This window comes from Leptodactylus fuscus, chromosome 11 (genome assembly GCF_031893055.1).
Source record: "Leptodactylus fuscus isolate aLepFus1 chromosome 11, aLepFus1.hap2, whole genome shotgun sequence".
Lineage (NCBI taxonomy): Eukaryota > Metazoa > Chordata > Amphibia > Anura > Leptodactylidae > Leptodactylus > Leptodactylus fuscus.
Window position 1 is genome coordinate 3,421,383 of NC_134275.1, and position 15,207 is coordinate 3,436,589.

General features: G+C 45.0%; 2 protein-coding genes across 2 annotated transcripts in view; one reads left to right on the forward strand and one right to left on the reverse strand.

The window, feature by feature from the left end:
• Positions 1 to 880: 880 nt before the first annotated feature.
• Positions 881 to 6,082, reverse strand: PSMD10 (proteasome 26S subunit, non-ATPase 10). The gene is made up of 5 exons (XM_075260543.1): positions 5,946 to 6,082; positions 3,973 to 4,071; positions 2,759 to 2,905; positions 2,089 to 2,255; positions 881 to 1,235 (listed from the first exon to the last, which is right to left on the reverse strand). Exons 1-5 carry the CDS (start codon positions 6,060 to 6,062, stop codon positions 1,082 to 1,084), a joined length of 684 nt encoding a protein of 227 aa, XP_075116644.1. The 5' UTR covers positions 6,063 to 6,082; the 3' UTR covers positions 881 to 1,081.
• Positions 6,083 to 6,208: 126 nt separating this feature from the next.
• Positions 6,209 to 15,207, forward strand: part of ATG4A (autophagy related 4A cysteine peptidase) — a 24,403-nt gene continuing 15,404 nt past the window's right edge. Inside the window, exons 1-2 of the mRNA XM_075260394.1 lie at positions 6,209 to 6,297; positions 14,100 to 14,213. Of these exons, the coding sequence (XP_075116495.1) occupies positions 6,288 to 6,297; positions 14,100 to 14,213 (124 nt within the window). The 5' untranslated portion in view covers positions 6,209 to 6,287. The remainder of the gene's footprint in view (positions 6,298 to 14,099; positions 14,214 to 15,207) is intronic.

Genomic DNA, 15,207 nt, shown 5'->3' on the forward strand with positions numbered 1-15,207 from the left:
TTTTGGCACAGGAGCGTCACTGCATCACGTCCACTGCGGCTTCCCAATACGAGTGGCCTGCGAGGTTTTTACAATAGTTTTAATCCATTCTGTGATTTCCCCAATGCTTTATCTTTAGACTAGACCTGTAATGATTGCTTCCGCTCTGTCTCTGCCACTGTAGGTTGTACTAAGGATTGTGAATCAAATAAAAAGATGTGATAGTTGTGTTGGATTTTTTTGAAAAAATGCGTGAAGTTTTCATTCTGAAGCTGACTGTAGTGTGTACAGGGACATGTGCTCTAGGAATCCTATTACATAGGGAATACACAAGAGGCTTCAGATTTGAGATTCCATGGTCAATACACATTTATTAGGAAAAGTCCTGTTTGCAGAATGAATTTTTGAGGTCTCCGAACAGTCATCAAAGGCTAGTGTGACCGCCGCCTTACATCGTCAGTACACATGAATTTCTATTAGAATAGAATAGTGATCAAGGCAGATAATAACCAAGACAGGACTCTCCTGTTAAATTCAGGGTTAGGGGGAATATCTACTTTTAGCAGCATACGTTCTGTAGCGTCACCAGCAGGTACACACAGGTACTGCCAGTTAAAAAGATGTTCCTCTATAGACACTTCTGTCCCATTCTGTGGATACCACTGTGACCCCAGGTCATCAGGAGAACAAAGGACCAGATTTTATTTTTAATAAATCTGCAATCCTGTAATGTATCAGCGCACATTCACCTTAGTTCTACCATAGATAAACCTTCACTTCACTTACTTTACAGGGGATATTTTGGATGCCTCCATCCCAAGCTCAACCAGCCACTAATAGACGTAGAATCAGAGAAGCAAACAAGGTATTTTGTATCAAAATGATCAGTAATTTCTGTCTTTATTTGTGAATACATATAATATCTCTGTGACATCCATTAGTAGGTTCTGAGAGCCTCGCGTGGCTCTATACAAAGCATAGCAATTGTTGGTGTGTAACATCAATGGAAGTTTCCATAAAAATTGTCCAGACCAGGTACAACATATATCGGAGAGTAAGTGGGAATTACTGAACAGTGAACAGACCGTGAATGTGGGAAAGCCTAGCCCTCTACTATTCTTCTAAGCAATGCGCCCAGGCCTCCTCTGGCTACTTGTAGTGGGGTCTTCTCTTCTTTGTTTTCTATATAAATACTTGCTCCATGTTCTACCAAGTACTTGGCCTCTTCTGTTCGCTCCTCATCACAGGCAAGATGACTTAAAAGACAGACAACAATAGGATTAGCTACAGGAGTGTCCACGATAAGGGTTTAACACATAAGCTTGAAACTTTTCGTATATAAAGCGAACGCAATTTTTCGACTCACTTGTCATTAATAAATTTTGTAATATAAGTTAACTCATTTTGGCTCCTTTCTGTGAAATCCTGCACTGAAATCCGCTTTGTCTGTCTCTCTATTGCTAGCTAAAATCTGTACACCAGTTCTCAATGTAGCAGCGGTGGCAGGCTCTTGTATAATGCAGAGACGCGGAGGGGGGGGGGGGGGGGGTGACTGCAATATTTTGGGCACCACAAAGCTTAGAATAGGTAGAACTGGTGTCCTGTAAGAAATGTGATTTTCATATAAAGGGGCTGCATATAAAGGTACCTATTGCCCAACTGGTGACATCTCAAGCAATAATTAAGGTAGGACTGCAATCTTGGAGTCATATGAAAGCGGAATCTTATTTCATAGGACACCAAAACAATTGTTCTAAGGCTTTCCTGCAATATGCAAAAGCCTCTGCACCTGTGTGCCCCAGTGAGAGGTGTACATACATGTATATTAATTGTTCATACAGCACCCACCAGAGTGCATGGAAGCCATAGGGCCTCTGTGCACTGCTGTACAGGCTGTGTGAGCTTGACCATATGCATAAGACCTAACCCTGATATGTCCTAGCTGGACCTGATCAGAACAAGCTCTCAGAATAGGAACGTAACAGCAAATACTTTGTTACAAAGTATATAAGAAAGCTGCAGCGTCTTTCCTTATGTAATGACTGAAGAAGTTGATTTGGTCCAATAGATATATCAGGATATTGTTCTTATTGCAGACTCGGTACTTACAGAGCCGTATTTCCTTCCGTATCTTGTATGTTAGTTGACGCTTTGTGTTTCAGGAGGATTTCTACAATTTTCAGGTTGCCTTTAGAAGCGGCCCGATGCAGAGGTGTGGACTCCAGTTTGTCCTTTGCATCGGGAGAAGCGCCATTTTCAAGGAGCAAAACTGCAATCTGCAAAGGTAGATGGGTTTTGGATACAAATTATATGCACAGAAGAGGGTTGAAGCTCAGAAGTTTATGCATGCTTTTATTTCTGGTCACAAGTTAGGTTTCTGGGATTTCAATAACAGGTTCACTGATCTTAGAAACACTATATATACTATATACAGTATGATATGTTTGTCTACCTGACTGCCATCTCACCCGACTACACAATACATAGGTAAGCTTGACCTGCTATACTGTGCACCTAATGGATATGAACTGCTTTATAGAAATAGAAGAGAAAGCAGCCTGTAGGAATATCCACCCCCTGGTTTCTGGGCTCTACTCCATCACTGCCTGGAATCTGTAATAGTCTATGGACACTTTTCTGACCGTTACTCCCTCTTTACTGCAGCTGCCATAAAGCGCACACACTGCTTGCACAATAAATACAGACCATGAAATTCAGCTGAATACATTCAGGACAAGTGAATTGCAATAATGTGTTAATGATACAAAGAAGACAATACCTCGTGCTTGTTCTTGGAGGCGGCATAGTGCAGAGGTGTGCAGCCATTCTGATTGGTGGCGTTCACTTGCGCCCCTTTCCCGATCAGGGCTTTAACTATTTCAGTGCGCCCTGCAGAAGAAGCAATGTGAAGAGGAGTCCATCCTGCCTGCGCGAGAGTGAGCAAACACTTGGGGTCAGGACTCCTAAAACTAAACTACATGATCTGATAAAATAGATTGCAGTCTCTTCTATGCACAGGCCTTTTAGCTTTTCAAGAAGCTCTTACTATATTACAATTATATACGAGACAATTGCAGAAAATCCCGTCTTTAACCTGTTATCAACCAAGCACTGCACATGGGCGACACCAGTGTCCTGGAAGAGGGTATGGCGAGAGTCGTGGTGAGGTCAAGGCCAAGATTTATTTTCATTTACACCAGTTTAGTGCACATAAGTGATCCCTGAAAACGGACGCGCATGGCCTGGTGGATGGTGCGCTCCATTTTCCTGTCGTGCATCGGTATATGAAGTTGAAAATGCCAATCTTCTACATCTGTCCCCCAAAACTGCTTTGTAGTGAATGCAATTGCTCCTCTTGGACCTGGCGATCACGTGAGGCCGCCTGACATAGCAGAGCTGTCTGCCAATGACTGATATCACAACAGTGGTGAGTGTCTTTTAGGATCTTGTAGGGATCACATGATACCCCAAGTAATAAATGCGATTGCTTTTGGTGTCTGGTAAGCTAACCAGGCTCTCTACTGTCACATCGGGGGTCTTAGGCAGGAGAAGGGCAAGTGGGATGTGATTTGAAGATCTCGGATTCTGTCCATTCAGAGCGGTCACATCCCCTTATCTGACCTGACCCACAGCCCACATCCGCCTGTCAGTACAGAACCGAATTTTTAAATCAAGCTCCAAAACTAACTGCACCAATTGTTCAGGAACGGTGGGGCTAGAGAGAAAAAATTAATGTTTTGAATGGGAGGCCGAGATCGGAGATGGATGCTGCAAAAATAAGCGTCCTGTTCAATCTCACCGTGGATTCCATATCTCGAGACCCCACTGACACGGCCTAATAAGAGGCAGAAAGACGCACGGGTGAAAAATTAAGATGCCCACCTCAAATTCCTCTTCATTTTCCAATGTCTGAACGAGCCCTTATACTGATAATACAAAAAAATACGATAAAAATACAATATCAATCTCCACTAAGCTAGACAAATAACTTACATCATCCTTGCTATCAATAGGGATGCCTAGACGGAGTAAGTAGTCAGCGACTTCTGTCTGCCCTGCAGAGCACGCCCAGTGTAGAGGAGTCCGGTCATCCTAAACCAGAGACACAAAACATTCACCGTTACTTGTTCATCGTGTCGTAGCCAAAAGCACAGAAATAAATGGAGCTAAAAAAACAAGAATCAGCCCCATCCACCATAAACATGAGCACGTGACCACATGGCGGCTGCTGTAGACATATACGGGACAGTCTGACCTGCTCCTAGTTTTGGCGCATTATTACTGACATGTGGATAAGGCCTAACACAGCGCCCCCTCTTATCTCTGCCGTAGAATTTACTTGTAACATTACGTGTTAGTTAACATTAGTGTCTCTGTACTGTGACATCACTGCTGAATATATCAGTACCGAGACGTCACCGTGTGTATTATCCTGTACTGTGACGTCACCATGTATTACAGCAGTACTGTGACGTCACCATGTATTACAGCAGTACCGTGACGTCACCATGTATTACAGCAGTACCGTGACGTCACCATGTATTACAGCAGTACCGTGACGTCACCATGTATTACAGCAGTACCGTGACGTCACCATGTATTACAGCAGTACCGTGACGTCACCATGTATTACAGCAGTACCGTGACGTCACCATGTATTACAGCAGTACCGTGACGTCACCATGTATTACAGCAGTACCGTGACGTCACCATGTATTACAGCAGTACCGTGACGTCACCATGTATTACAGCAGTACCGTGACGTCACCATGTATTACAGCAGTACCGTGACGTCACCATGTATTACAGCAGTACCGTGACGTCACCATGTATTACAGCAGTACCGTGACGTCACCATGTATTACAGCAGTACCGTGACGTCACCATGTATTACAGCAGTACCGTGACGTCACCATGTATTACAGCAGTACCGTGACGTCACCATGTATTACAGCAGTACCGTGACGTCACCATGTATTACAGCAGTACCGTGACGTCACCATGTATTACAGCAGTACCGTGACGTCACCATGTATTACAGCAGTACCGTGACGTCACCATGTATTACAGCAGTACCGTGACGTCACCATGTATTACAGCAGTACCGTGACGTCACCATGTATTACAGCAGTACCGTGACGTCACCATGTATTACAGCAGTACCGTGACGTCACCATGTATTACAGCAGTACCGTGACGTCACCATGTATTACAGCAGTACCGTGACGTCACCATGTATTACAGCAGTACCGTAACATCACCGTGCATATTACAGCAGTATTGTGATGTCACCATGCGTATTATGACAGTACCGTGATATCACCATGTATTACAGCAGTACTATGACATCACCGTGTATTACAGCAGTACTATGACATCACCGTGTATTACAGCAGTACTATGACATCACCATGTATTACAGCAGTACTATGACATCACCGTGTGTATTATCCTGTACTGTGACATCACCATGTATTACAGCAGTACCGTGACGTCACCATGTATTACAGCAGTACCGTGACGTCACCATGTATTACAGCAGCACCGTGACATCACCATGTATTACAGCAGTACCGTGATGTCACCGTGCGTATTGCAGCAGTACTGTGATGTCACCGTGTATTACAGCAGCACCGTGACATCACCATGTATTACAGCAGCACCATGACATCACCATGCGTATTACAGCAGCACTGTGACATCACCATGTATTACAGCAGTACTATGACATCACCATGCGTATTACAGCAGCACTGTGACATCACCGTGTATTACAGCAGTACTGTGACATCACCACATTGTGTAACCCTGTAGATTTGGGTGGAGTGACATAACAATCTTTTCCGGTCCTGGATACGGCCATGTTGTAGCCTCAGCTTTGCTGTTATGGCCACCTTATGCTGAGACTTGTAGTCCCACAAGAGCTGGGAGTCCCCCAGTCCCTGCCATGGAGAGCTGAGCCTCACCTGGTCTGTCCTGGAGGCCAGGGACTTGTCTGCCCCGATCCTGCCCTTCAGCTCCTCCAGCTGCCCCCGGTACGCCAGGTTACACACCTCCACATCAGACACTCTCATCTCCTCCATGCTGACAAAGGGAAAGTAGGCGCCTGAGCCGCCAGCCAATCACCAACTCACAAAACTATGACGTCAGAACATGACCGGGGACGTCTCGCTATGACCCATGGGAGTTGTAGTCTTTCTTCCCGGCCCTCTAGGCGAATGACACCGGCATAGAACTACATGTCCCAGAGTGCACCGCGCCTACTGTTGTTGTGGCCGAGGCTGCCGGTCCCTGGGTGACAGGGCAGGATGGAGGCCGGTAAGTTTCTTCCATAGATTTGTCCTCTCCTAGTCGGTAAGTACCGGAGTGCAGCGGGCCCGGGGCGTCAGTGAGCCTGAGGAGGGAGTTACTCAGCTCCCCGGCCCTTGTGCTCTGTTCTCTGGACTAGTCTTCTACATGGACTCGGTTCGTTGTCACTTGTGTGTCTATGAAGTAAATGTATGACGTTATGACTGTGCCCCAGCTGCTGCAGAACCTCTTGCTGCAACTGCTCTCCAACGTCCCCCCCTCAGGACTATGCTCCCTGGCACTGGGCGGGTCTAGTAATGGGGCACAAGATCCCAAACTGGGAGGCCAAGTTATAATTGGGTCAGGACTATTATTGTGATGTGTGTAGACTGCGGCGCTCTGACCTCACCTGCTTGTGTAGCCGGAATAGTGTAGTAAGTATCCTCTAATGTACTGGTACATAGACTAAAGCGCCACTCGGTGGTCAGAGCGCCATATTCCCTGTAATAGCGACAGGCTGCAGGTGGGCGCAGATCACACGACTAAAGGGCTGATAAGTCTCCCTATAGATTTCTATGGGGCTACTGACCCGACTGCACAGCCCTGGTGCTCCATAGTAGTCACAGGGAAGCCGGGGCTCCTCAGGGGCGGGGTTACTGTCATAGTAGTCACAGGGTAGCCGGGGCTCCTCAGGGGCGGGGTTACTGACATAGTAGTCACAGGGAAGCCGGGGCTCCTCAGGGGCGGGGTTACTGTCATAGTAGTCACAGGGTAGCCGGGGCTCCTCAGGGGCGGGGTTACTGTCATAGTAGTCACAGGGTAGCCGGGGCTCCTCAGGGACGGGGTTACTGTCATAATAGTCACAGGGTAGTCGGGGCTCCTCAGGAGCGGGCTTACTGTCATAGTAGTCACAGGGTAGCCGTGGCTCCTCAGGGGCGGGGTTACTGACATAGTAGTCACAGGGTAGCCGGGGCTCCTCAGGGGCGGGGTTACTGTCATAGTAGTCACAGGGTAGCCGTGGCTCCTCAGGGGTGGGGTCACTGTCACAGTAGTCACAGAGTAGCCGGGGATCCTCAGGGGCGGGGTCACTGTCACAGTAGTCACAGAGTAGCCAGAGCTCCTCAGGGTTGGGGTTAATGTCATAGTAGTCACAGGGTAGCCGGGGCTCCTCAGGGGCGGGGTTACTGTCATAGTAGTCACAGGGTAGCCGGGGCTCCTCAGGGGCGGGGTTACTGACATAGTAGTCACAGAGTAGCCGGGGCTCCTCAGGGGCGGGGTTACTGTCATAGTAGTCACAGGGTAGCTGGGGCTCCTCAGGGGTGGGGTCACTGTCACAGAGTAGCCGGGGCTCCTCAGGGGCGGGGTCACTGTCATAGTAGTCACAGGGTAGCCGGGGCTCCTCAGGGGCGGGGTTACTCTCATTGTAGTCACAGGGTAGCCAGAGCTCCTCAGGGGTGGGGTTAATGTCATAGTAGTCACAGGGTAGCCGGGGCTCCTCAGGGGCGGGGTTACTGTCATAGTAGCTCTCAGATATGCCACAATATATAGCACCCCAAATATTGTGTCAGACAGACCGTATAGCATTGCATTGAGTACTGGAATGTCTTTAACCAAGTGCCGAGCAGCAATAAGGACATAGTGTACACGCTGCAGTTTTTTGCTTACGTGGACCTACAGTCTAACCGATGCGCACATGTCATACACTGAACATGTCCCAACTATGATGCTGATACAGAAGTTGCTGTGAGTATGGGATAGTAGATAGAAGATGCTGTGAGTATGGGATAGTAGATAGAAGATGCTGTGAGTATGGGATAGTAGATAGAAGATGCTGTGAGTATGGGATAGTAGATAGAAGATGCTGTGAGTATGGGACGGTAGATAGAAGATGCTGTGAGTATGGGACGATAGATAGAAGATGCTGTGAGTATGGGACGGTAGATAGAAGATGAGTATGGGATAGTAGATAGAAGATGCTGTGAGTATGGGACGGTAGATAGAAGATGCTGTGAGTTTGGGATAGTAGAAGATGCTGTGAGTATGGGATGGTAGATAGAAGATGCTGTGAGTATGGGATAGTAGATAGAAGATGCTGTGAGTATGGGATAGTAGAAGATGCTGTGAGTATGGGACGGTAGATAGAAGATGCTGTGAGTATGGGATAGTAGATAGAAGATGCTGTGAGTATGGGATAGTAGATAGAAGATGCTGTGAGTATGGGATAGTAGATAGAAGATGCTGTGAGTATGGGACGGTAGATAGAAGATGCTGTGAGTATGGGACGATAGATAGAAGATGCTGTGAGTATGGGACGGTAGATAGAAGATGAGTATGGGATAGTAGATAGAAGATGCTGTGAGTATGGGACGGTAGATAGAAGATGCTGTGAGTTTGGGATAGTAGAAGATGCTGTGAGTATGGGATGGTAGATAGAAGATGCTGTGAGTATGGGATAGTAGATAGAAGATGCTGTGAGTATGGGATAGTAGAAGATGCTGTGAGTATGGGACGGTAGATAGAAGATGCTGTGAGTATGGGATAGTAGATAGAAGATGCTGTGAGTATGGGATAGTAGAAGATGCTGTGAGTATGGGATGGTAGATAGAAGATGCTGTGAGTATGGGATAGTAGATAGAAGATGCTGTGAGTATGGGATAGTAGAAGATGCTGTGAGTATGGGACGGTAGATAGAAGATGCTGTGAGTATGGGACGGTAGATAGAAGATGCTGTGAGTATGGGACGGTAGATAGAAGATGCTGTGAGTATGGGACGCTAGATAGAAGATGCTGTGAGTATGGGATTATAGATAGAGGATGCTGTGAGTATGGGATAGTAGAAGATGCTGTGAGTATGGGACGGTAGATAGAAGATGCTGTGAGTATGGGATAGTAGATAGAAGATGCTGTGAGTATGGGATTATAGATAGAAGATCCTGTGAGTATGGGATAGTAGATAGAAGATGCTGTGAGTATGGGATGGTAGATAGAAGATGCTGTGAGTATCCTATTAATATTATAAATGTGAAAGTTTGTGGGTTTGTGAGTTTGTGTGTGTTTGGATGTTCGGATGTTTGTTCCTCAATCACGCAAAACCCGCTCGACCGATTTGGCTGAAATTTTCCACAAACATAGTTACTACACCCGATTGCGCAATAGGCTACTTTTCGTCACAATAGCGGACATACGTTTGTGCCAGGAACCCCACAAAACCCAAACTCACACCACCATCTCTGCAATCTCACACACTTTGGACCATAGCAAGCCACAAAATTCCTATTGCCCTCTGCAGCCTCGCCCCTAACCCCACACAATCTCATATACATATACTTTTCCACTTTGCCCCTCACCTTAACGATACTCCAGGAGGTTCTCTATAACGCTCCGGAGCAGCCACGTTTGCCGACCCCCACTGCACTGACAATCCGCGACACCGCCCACCCATGTCAATACCCCTAGGCGGTCTAATAAATGCAAAAAAAAAGTTTAAAAAAAAGTAAAAACAAAATAAAAACAAATAAAAAGGATTAAATATTCAAATCCCCCCCCCCTTTCCCTAGAACACATATAAAAGTAGTTAAAAACTGTGAAACACATACATGTTAGATATCCCCACGTCCGAAATCGCCCGCTCTACAAAGCTATACAAATATTTTTCCTGTTCGGTAAACGCCGTAGCGGGAAAAATGGTCAAAAGTGCCAAACCGCCGCTTTTTCACTGTTTTGATTCTGATAAAAATTTGAATAAAAAGTGATCAAAGCAATAACATTTCCCGAAAATGGTAGAACTACAAAGTACACCCGGTCCCGCAAAAAAAGACGCCTTATGCATCCCCGTACACGCACGTATAAAAAAGTTACAGCTGTCAGAATATGGCGACTTTTCAAAAAAAAAAAATTTTTAACACAGTTTTGGATTTTTTTTAAGGGGTCAAAATGTAAATGAAACCATGTAAATTTGGTATCCCCGGAATCATAATGAAACACAGAATACAGGGGACATGTCAATTTGGTTGTACAGTGAACGCCGTAAAACCAAACCCCGTAAGAAAGTCGCAGAAATACATTTTTTCTTCAAATCCACCCCATTCTGAATTTTTTCCCTGCTTCCCAGTACGTTATATAGAATAAATAATGGTGGCATCATGAAGAAAAATTTGTCCCAGAAAAATTAAGACCTCATATGGCTCTGGGAGCGGAGAAATAAAAAAGTTATGGGGTTTAGAAGGAGGGGAGTCAAAAACGAAAAACCAAAATCAAAAAATGCCATCAGCGGGAAAGGGTTAACTTCAAATACTTCTGTCCCAAAGTCACTATGTACAGTATATACCAACACCGTATATATAGCAGCTCTAATACAAAGTAACTGCAACACAAAAGTCTCATGTATTCTCTGAATTACAGCAAAAACAAGATACAAAGTTACATTTCATATCCCATCCCTTATACACAGTACGAAAACCTTACCCGCACCTGTATATACCCACTGCTACAATCACCGCAGACGAAGTCGCGGGTACCAGCTAGTGGGATTATAGATAGAAGATGCTGTGAGTATGGGATGGTAGATAGAAGATGCTGTGAGTATGGGATTATAGATAGAAGATTCTGTGAGTATGGGACAGTAGATAGAAGATGCTGTGAGTATGGGACGGTAGATAGAAGATGCTGTGAGTATGGGACGGTAGATAGAAGATGCTGTGAGTATGGGATAGTAGATAGAAGATGCTGTGAGTATGGGATTATAGATAGAAGATGCTGTGAGTATGGGATGGTAGATAGAAGGTGCTGCGAGTATGGGTTAGTAGATAGAAGATGCTGTGAGTATGGGACGGTAGATAGAAGATGCTGTGAGTATGGGATGGTAGATAGAAGATGCTGTGAGTATGGGATAGTAGATAGAAGATGCTGTGAGTATGGGATGGTAGAAGATGCTGTGAGTATGGGATTATAGATAGAAGATTCTGTGAGTATGGGACAGTAGATAGAAGATGCTGTGAGTATGGGACGGTAGATAGAAGATGCTGTGAGTATGGGACGGTAGATAGAAGATGCTGTGAGTATGGGATAGTAGATAGAAGATGCTGTGAGTATGGGATTATAGATAGAAGATGCTGTGAGTATGGGATAGTAGATAGAAGATGCTGTGAGTATGGGACGGTAGATAGAAGATGCTGTGAGTATGGGATAGTAGATAGAAGATGCTGTGAGTATGGGATTATAGATAGAAGATGCTGTGAGTATGGGATGGTAGATAGAAGGTGCTGCGAGTATGGGATAGTAGATAGAAGATGCTGTGAGTATGGGACGGTAGATAGAAGATGCTGTGAGTATGGGATGGTAGATAGAAGATGCTGTGAGTATGGGATAGTAGATAGAAGATGCTGTGAGTATGGGACGGTAGAAGATGCTGTGAGTATGGGACAGTAGTATTCTAAGTCATCCTGATAGGTTCCCGTGAGAGAGGAGCCATTTATTTAGTGTGTAAAGCATTGCACAGGGTCCATATATACTGTAGATGTAACAGAGGTAACCGAAACTTCTTCAGTTGATTATACTGCTGCAGTGATTTCTTATCACAGAAGTCACAATATTTTTCCTTTGACCCGTCCTAACCAGTTGCAGAGTTTGGGCTAAATCTTCTGCATCAGTATATAGTGTTGTGCTATATATATACCGTATATACTCACACATGTGTTTCTCTAGGATGCTGAGGATAGTGTTTGCTTCCTGCCCAGTCACCTCTGGTGACACGGTGCTAACTATCTGTTATTATTAGGCAATCCTTCTAGAGGCGACATGTGAACGTATTAATTTCCTCCAGATGACTGACAGCGGGGCCTGCTATTTAGTGACTGTACCTTTAGTCAGGGCTCCAGGATCTTCTCATTCCTAGGGGTGTTGTCATCAGGGAGCTCGGAGATCAGGCCAGGCCTGTAATCCTGCCAGCTAAAGGGATCCACAGGACAACTGCACTATAAGAGATATGCCGTATATAATACCGTATAGGGGTGTCCTGTCCCCTAATAAGGTTTATTGTGGCCTTATATTAGTCCAGACCAGTGACTGAAGAGACACCAGTGTGCACAGCTCCCAACTGTGCACAACAGAAAGAGGGACAAAATGTGCAGCGTGCATAGGGCGCAGCAGCAAACTTTGCCCCACCCACTTTTATGTTGACTCCGCCCATTCTCATTCATTTTTCATGTCCCCCGACACTGTATAATCCCCCTACAGTCACCCATACATTATATGCCCCCACATTGTAATGTCCCCCTCCAACTGCCCCACAGTATTAAGTCCCTCTACTGGTGCCCCAGTATAAACATGAAACTGGATCAGCTGGAGGGGACATTAGCAGTGGGGGTAGTTGGAGGGGGCAATAAATAAATGGCAGATGAAGTGGGACATTAAATGAGGGGCAACTAGAAGCAGACATTAAACCGTAAGGGTAGCTGGAGGGGGACATTAAACTGGGGGCAACTAGAGGCAGACAGGTCCTCCTCCAGCTCCTCCCATGGTTTAATGCCCTCTCCAGTTGTCCCCCAGTTTAAGTGCCCCCTTTATCTGCTCCATTTCATGTCCCCTCCTCCATCTCTGCCCCCAGTTTCATCTCCCCCCTCCATTTCTTCCTCAGTTTCATCTCCCCTTTCATCTGCCCCCAGTTTCATGTTCCCCCTCCATCTCTGTCCCCAGTATAATGACAAACAGACAGAGAGACAGACACACAGACAGACACACACTCTCTCTCTCTCTCTCTCTCCATCCTGCATCTCACATCCCCCCTCCCTTCTCAGTACCTTACACGGATCTCTTCTCTCTTCACTGCATGGGACACTGACACGCCCACCTAGTCACATGACCGTGTGATGTCACACAAGGTCCTAGAACAATAGTAAAGCGTTCCTCCCATCACCGCAGCCTCCTATCTGTTATAAGAGCAGGCGGTGATCAGAAGAATGATTGATCAGTAAATCATTAAAGGGATATAGTGGGACATGTAGGGAGCTGCGAGGGATGGCGGGACAGGGGTAGGAAAACGGGACGGTTGGGCGGTATGCCAGTGTGTACCCAAAACTAAAAGGAGAATTCCATATTACTGTTATGTATAGGTAGTATATATTGTGCTCCAATGTAATTGTGTGTTAAAGGGGTTGTCCTGTTTAGAATATTGATGGCCTCGACTTGGAATCGGCCATCACAATGACACGGGTGGGAGCTGATTTTTGTGTGAGCACTGCAGCCTGTTCATTGTTTGCTTCAGTCCAACTACTTAGTGGTCATACAAGGTCTTACAGTCTAGTCTGCTACAATGGAGCAAGGCTGTATTATTCTGCACCACCAATACCTTGTACAGCCTGCAGGTAGAGAGACCTTGGTAAGCCATGAGGAAGCCTCAGTGCGTGTAGTAGAGCTGTGCACCCTGCAAACCGCTCATCGGCAGGGCTGCTCAGAGTCGGCCCCTCACTGATCTGATATTGACTTAAAATCCTAATAATCTCCTTTAGGCTCAGGCCCCGTGTGGCAATAAAGCGCTGGATATTGGATAAGTGTTCGCACTGATGGGGACCCTTAAAGAACGAGGGTCTCCAAATCCCTGTGAATGGATTGTGTGCACATAGCACGTGTGAGTTGGTTCCCATGATCCTCGGGGTGCCAGGGGTGGACTGTGGATAGTTTTTGGGACAGATTATTATTTTAGGGTTACAGCGAAGTCAATGGTGACGTTCCTGGGACAGGAGGGGTTAATGATATACTTCATATACTTCATATCCTGAGATGTAAGTCTGTCACACTGTATATAATCTACATGTGCGTCTTCATCGTTCTTGCAGGTTTTGCACGTTATGAAGATCCCATAGGTGAATCGGATTACCTAGAACTAGAAGAACTTCCAGATACCGATGAGCCCGTTTACATTTTAGGAAAACAATACGACATTAAAACAGGTTAGTAGTGACGGCGGCGGGCGAACGCGAGACAGGTAAGTGACACATTACTGGAGCTGACAATGGTCGGTTACCGCATGGATAATATAGTCCTAACCATCTATGGGGACTAAAGGCTGTGCGGTCACTCTCCATTGAAATGAATGGGAGTTGTGAGGGTCTGACACCCTCCACCCCCATGAATCAGCTGTTGTCACAGTGAATGGAACAGGAGATAGATAGATAGATAGATAGATAGATAGATAGATAGATAGATAGATAGATAGGAGATAGATAGATAGATAGGAGATAGATAGATAGATAGATAGATAGATAGATAGATAGATAGTTAGATAGATAGATAGGAGATAGATAGATAGTTAGATAGATAGATAGATAGATAGATAGATAGATAGATAGATAGATAGATAGATAGATAGATAGTAGATAGATAGATAGATAGGAGATAGATAGGAGATAGATAGATAGATAGATAGGAGATAGGAGATAGATAGATAGATAGATAGATAGGAGATAGATAGATAGATAGATAGATAGATAGATAGATAGATAGATAGATAGATAGATAGGAGATAGATAGATAGATAGATAGATAGATAGGAGATAGATAGATAGATAGATAGATAGATAGATAGATAGATAGATAGATAGGAGATAGATAGGAGATAGATAGATAGATAGATAGATAGGAGATAGATAGATAGGAGATAGATAGATAGATAGATAGATAGATAGATAGATAGATAGATAGGAGATAGATAGATAGATAGGAGATAGATAGATAGATAGATAGATAGATAGATAGGAGATAGATAGACAGACAGATAGATAGATAGATAGATAGATAGGAGATAGATAGACAGACAGACAGATAGATAGATAGATAGATAGATAGATAGATAGGAGATAGATAGATAGATAGATAGATAGATAGATAGATAGGAGATAGATAGATAGGAGATAGATAGATAGATAGATAGATAGATAGATAGAT

Coding starts and splice junctions, on each gene's coding strand:
- PSMD10 (XM_075260543.1), bottom strand. CDS start 6,062: ATGGAGGAGATGAGAGTGTCTGATGTGGAGGTGTGTAACCTGGCGTAC. Junction 2,256..2,758: donor CCTCCAAGAACAAGCACGAG/GTATTGTCTTCT, acceptor CTACCTTTGCAG/ATTGCAGTTTTGCTCCTTGA. Junction 1,236..2,088: donor ACGGAAGGAAATACGGCTCT/GTAAGTACCGAG, acceptor CTGTCTTTTAAG/TCATCTTGCCTGTGATGAGG.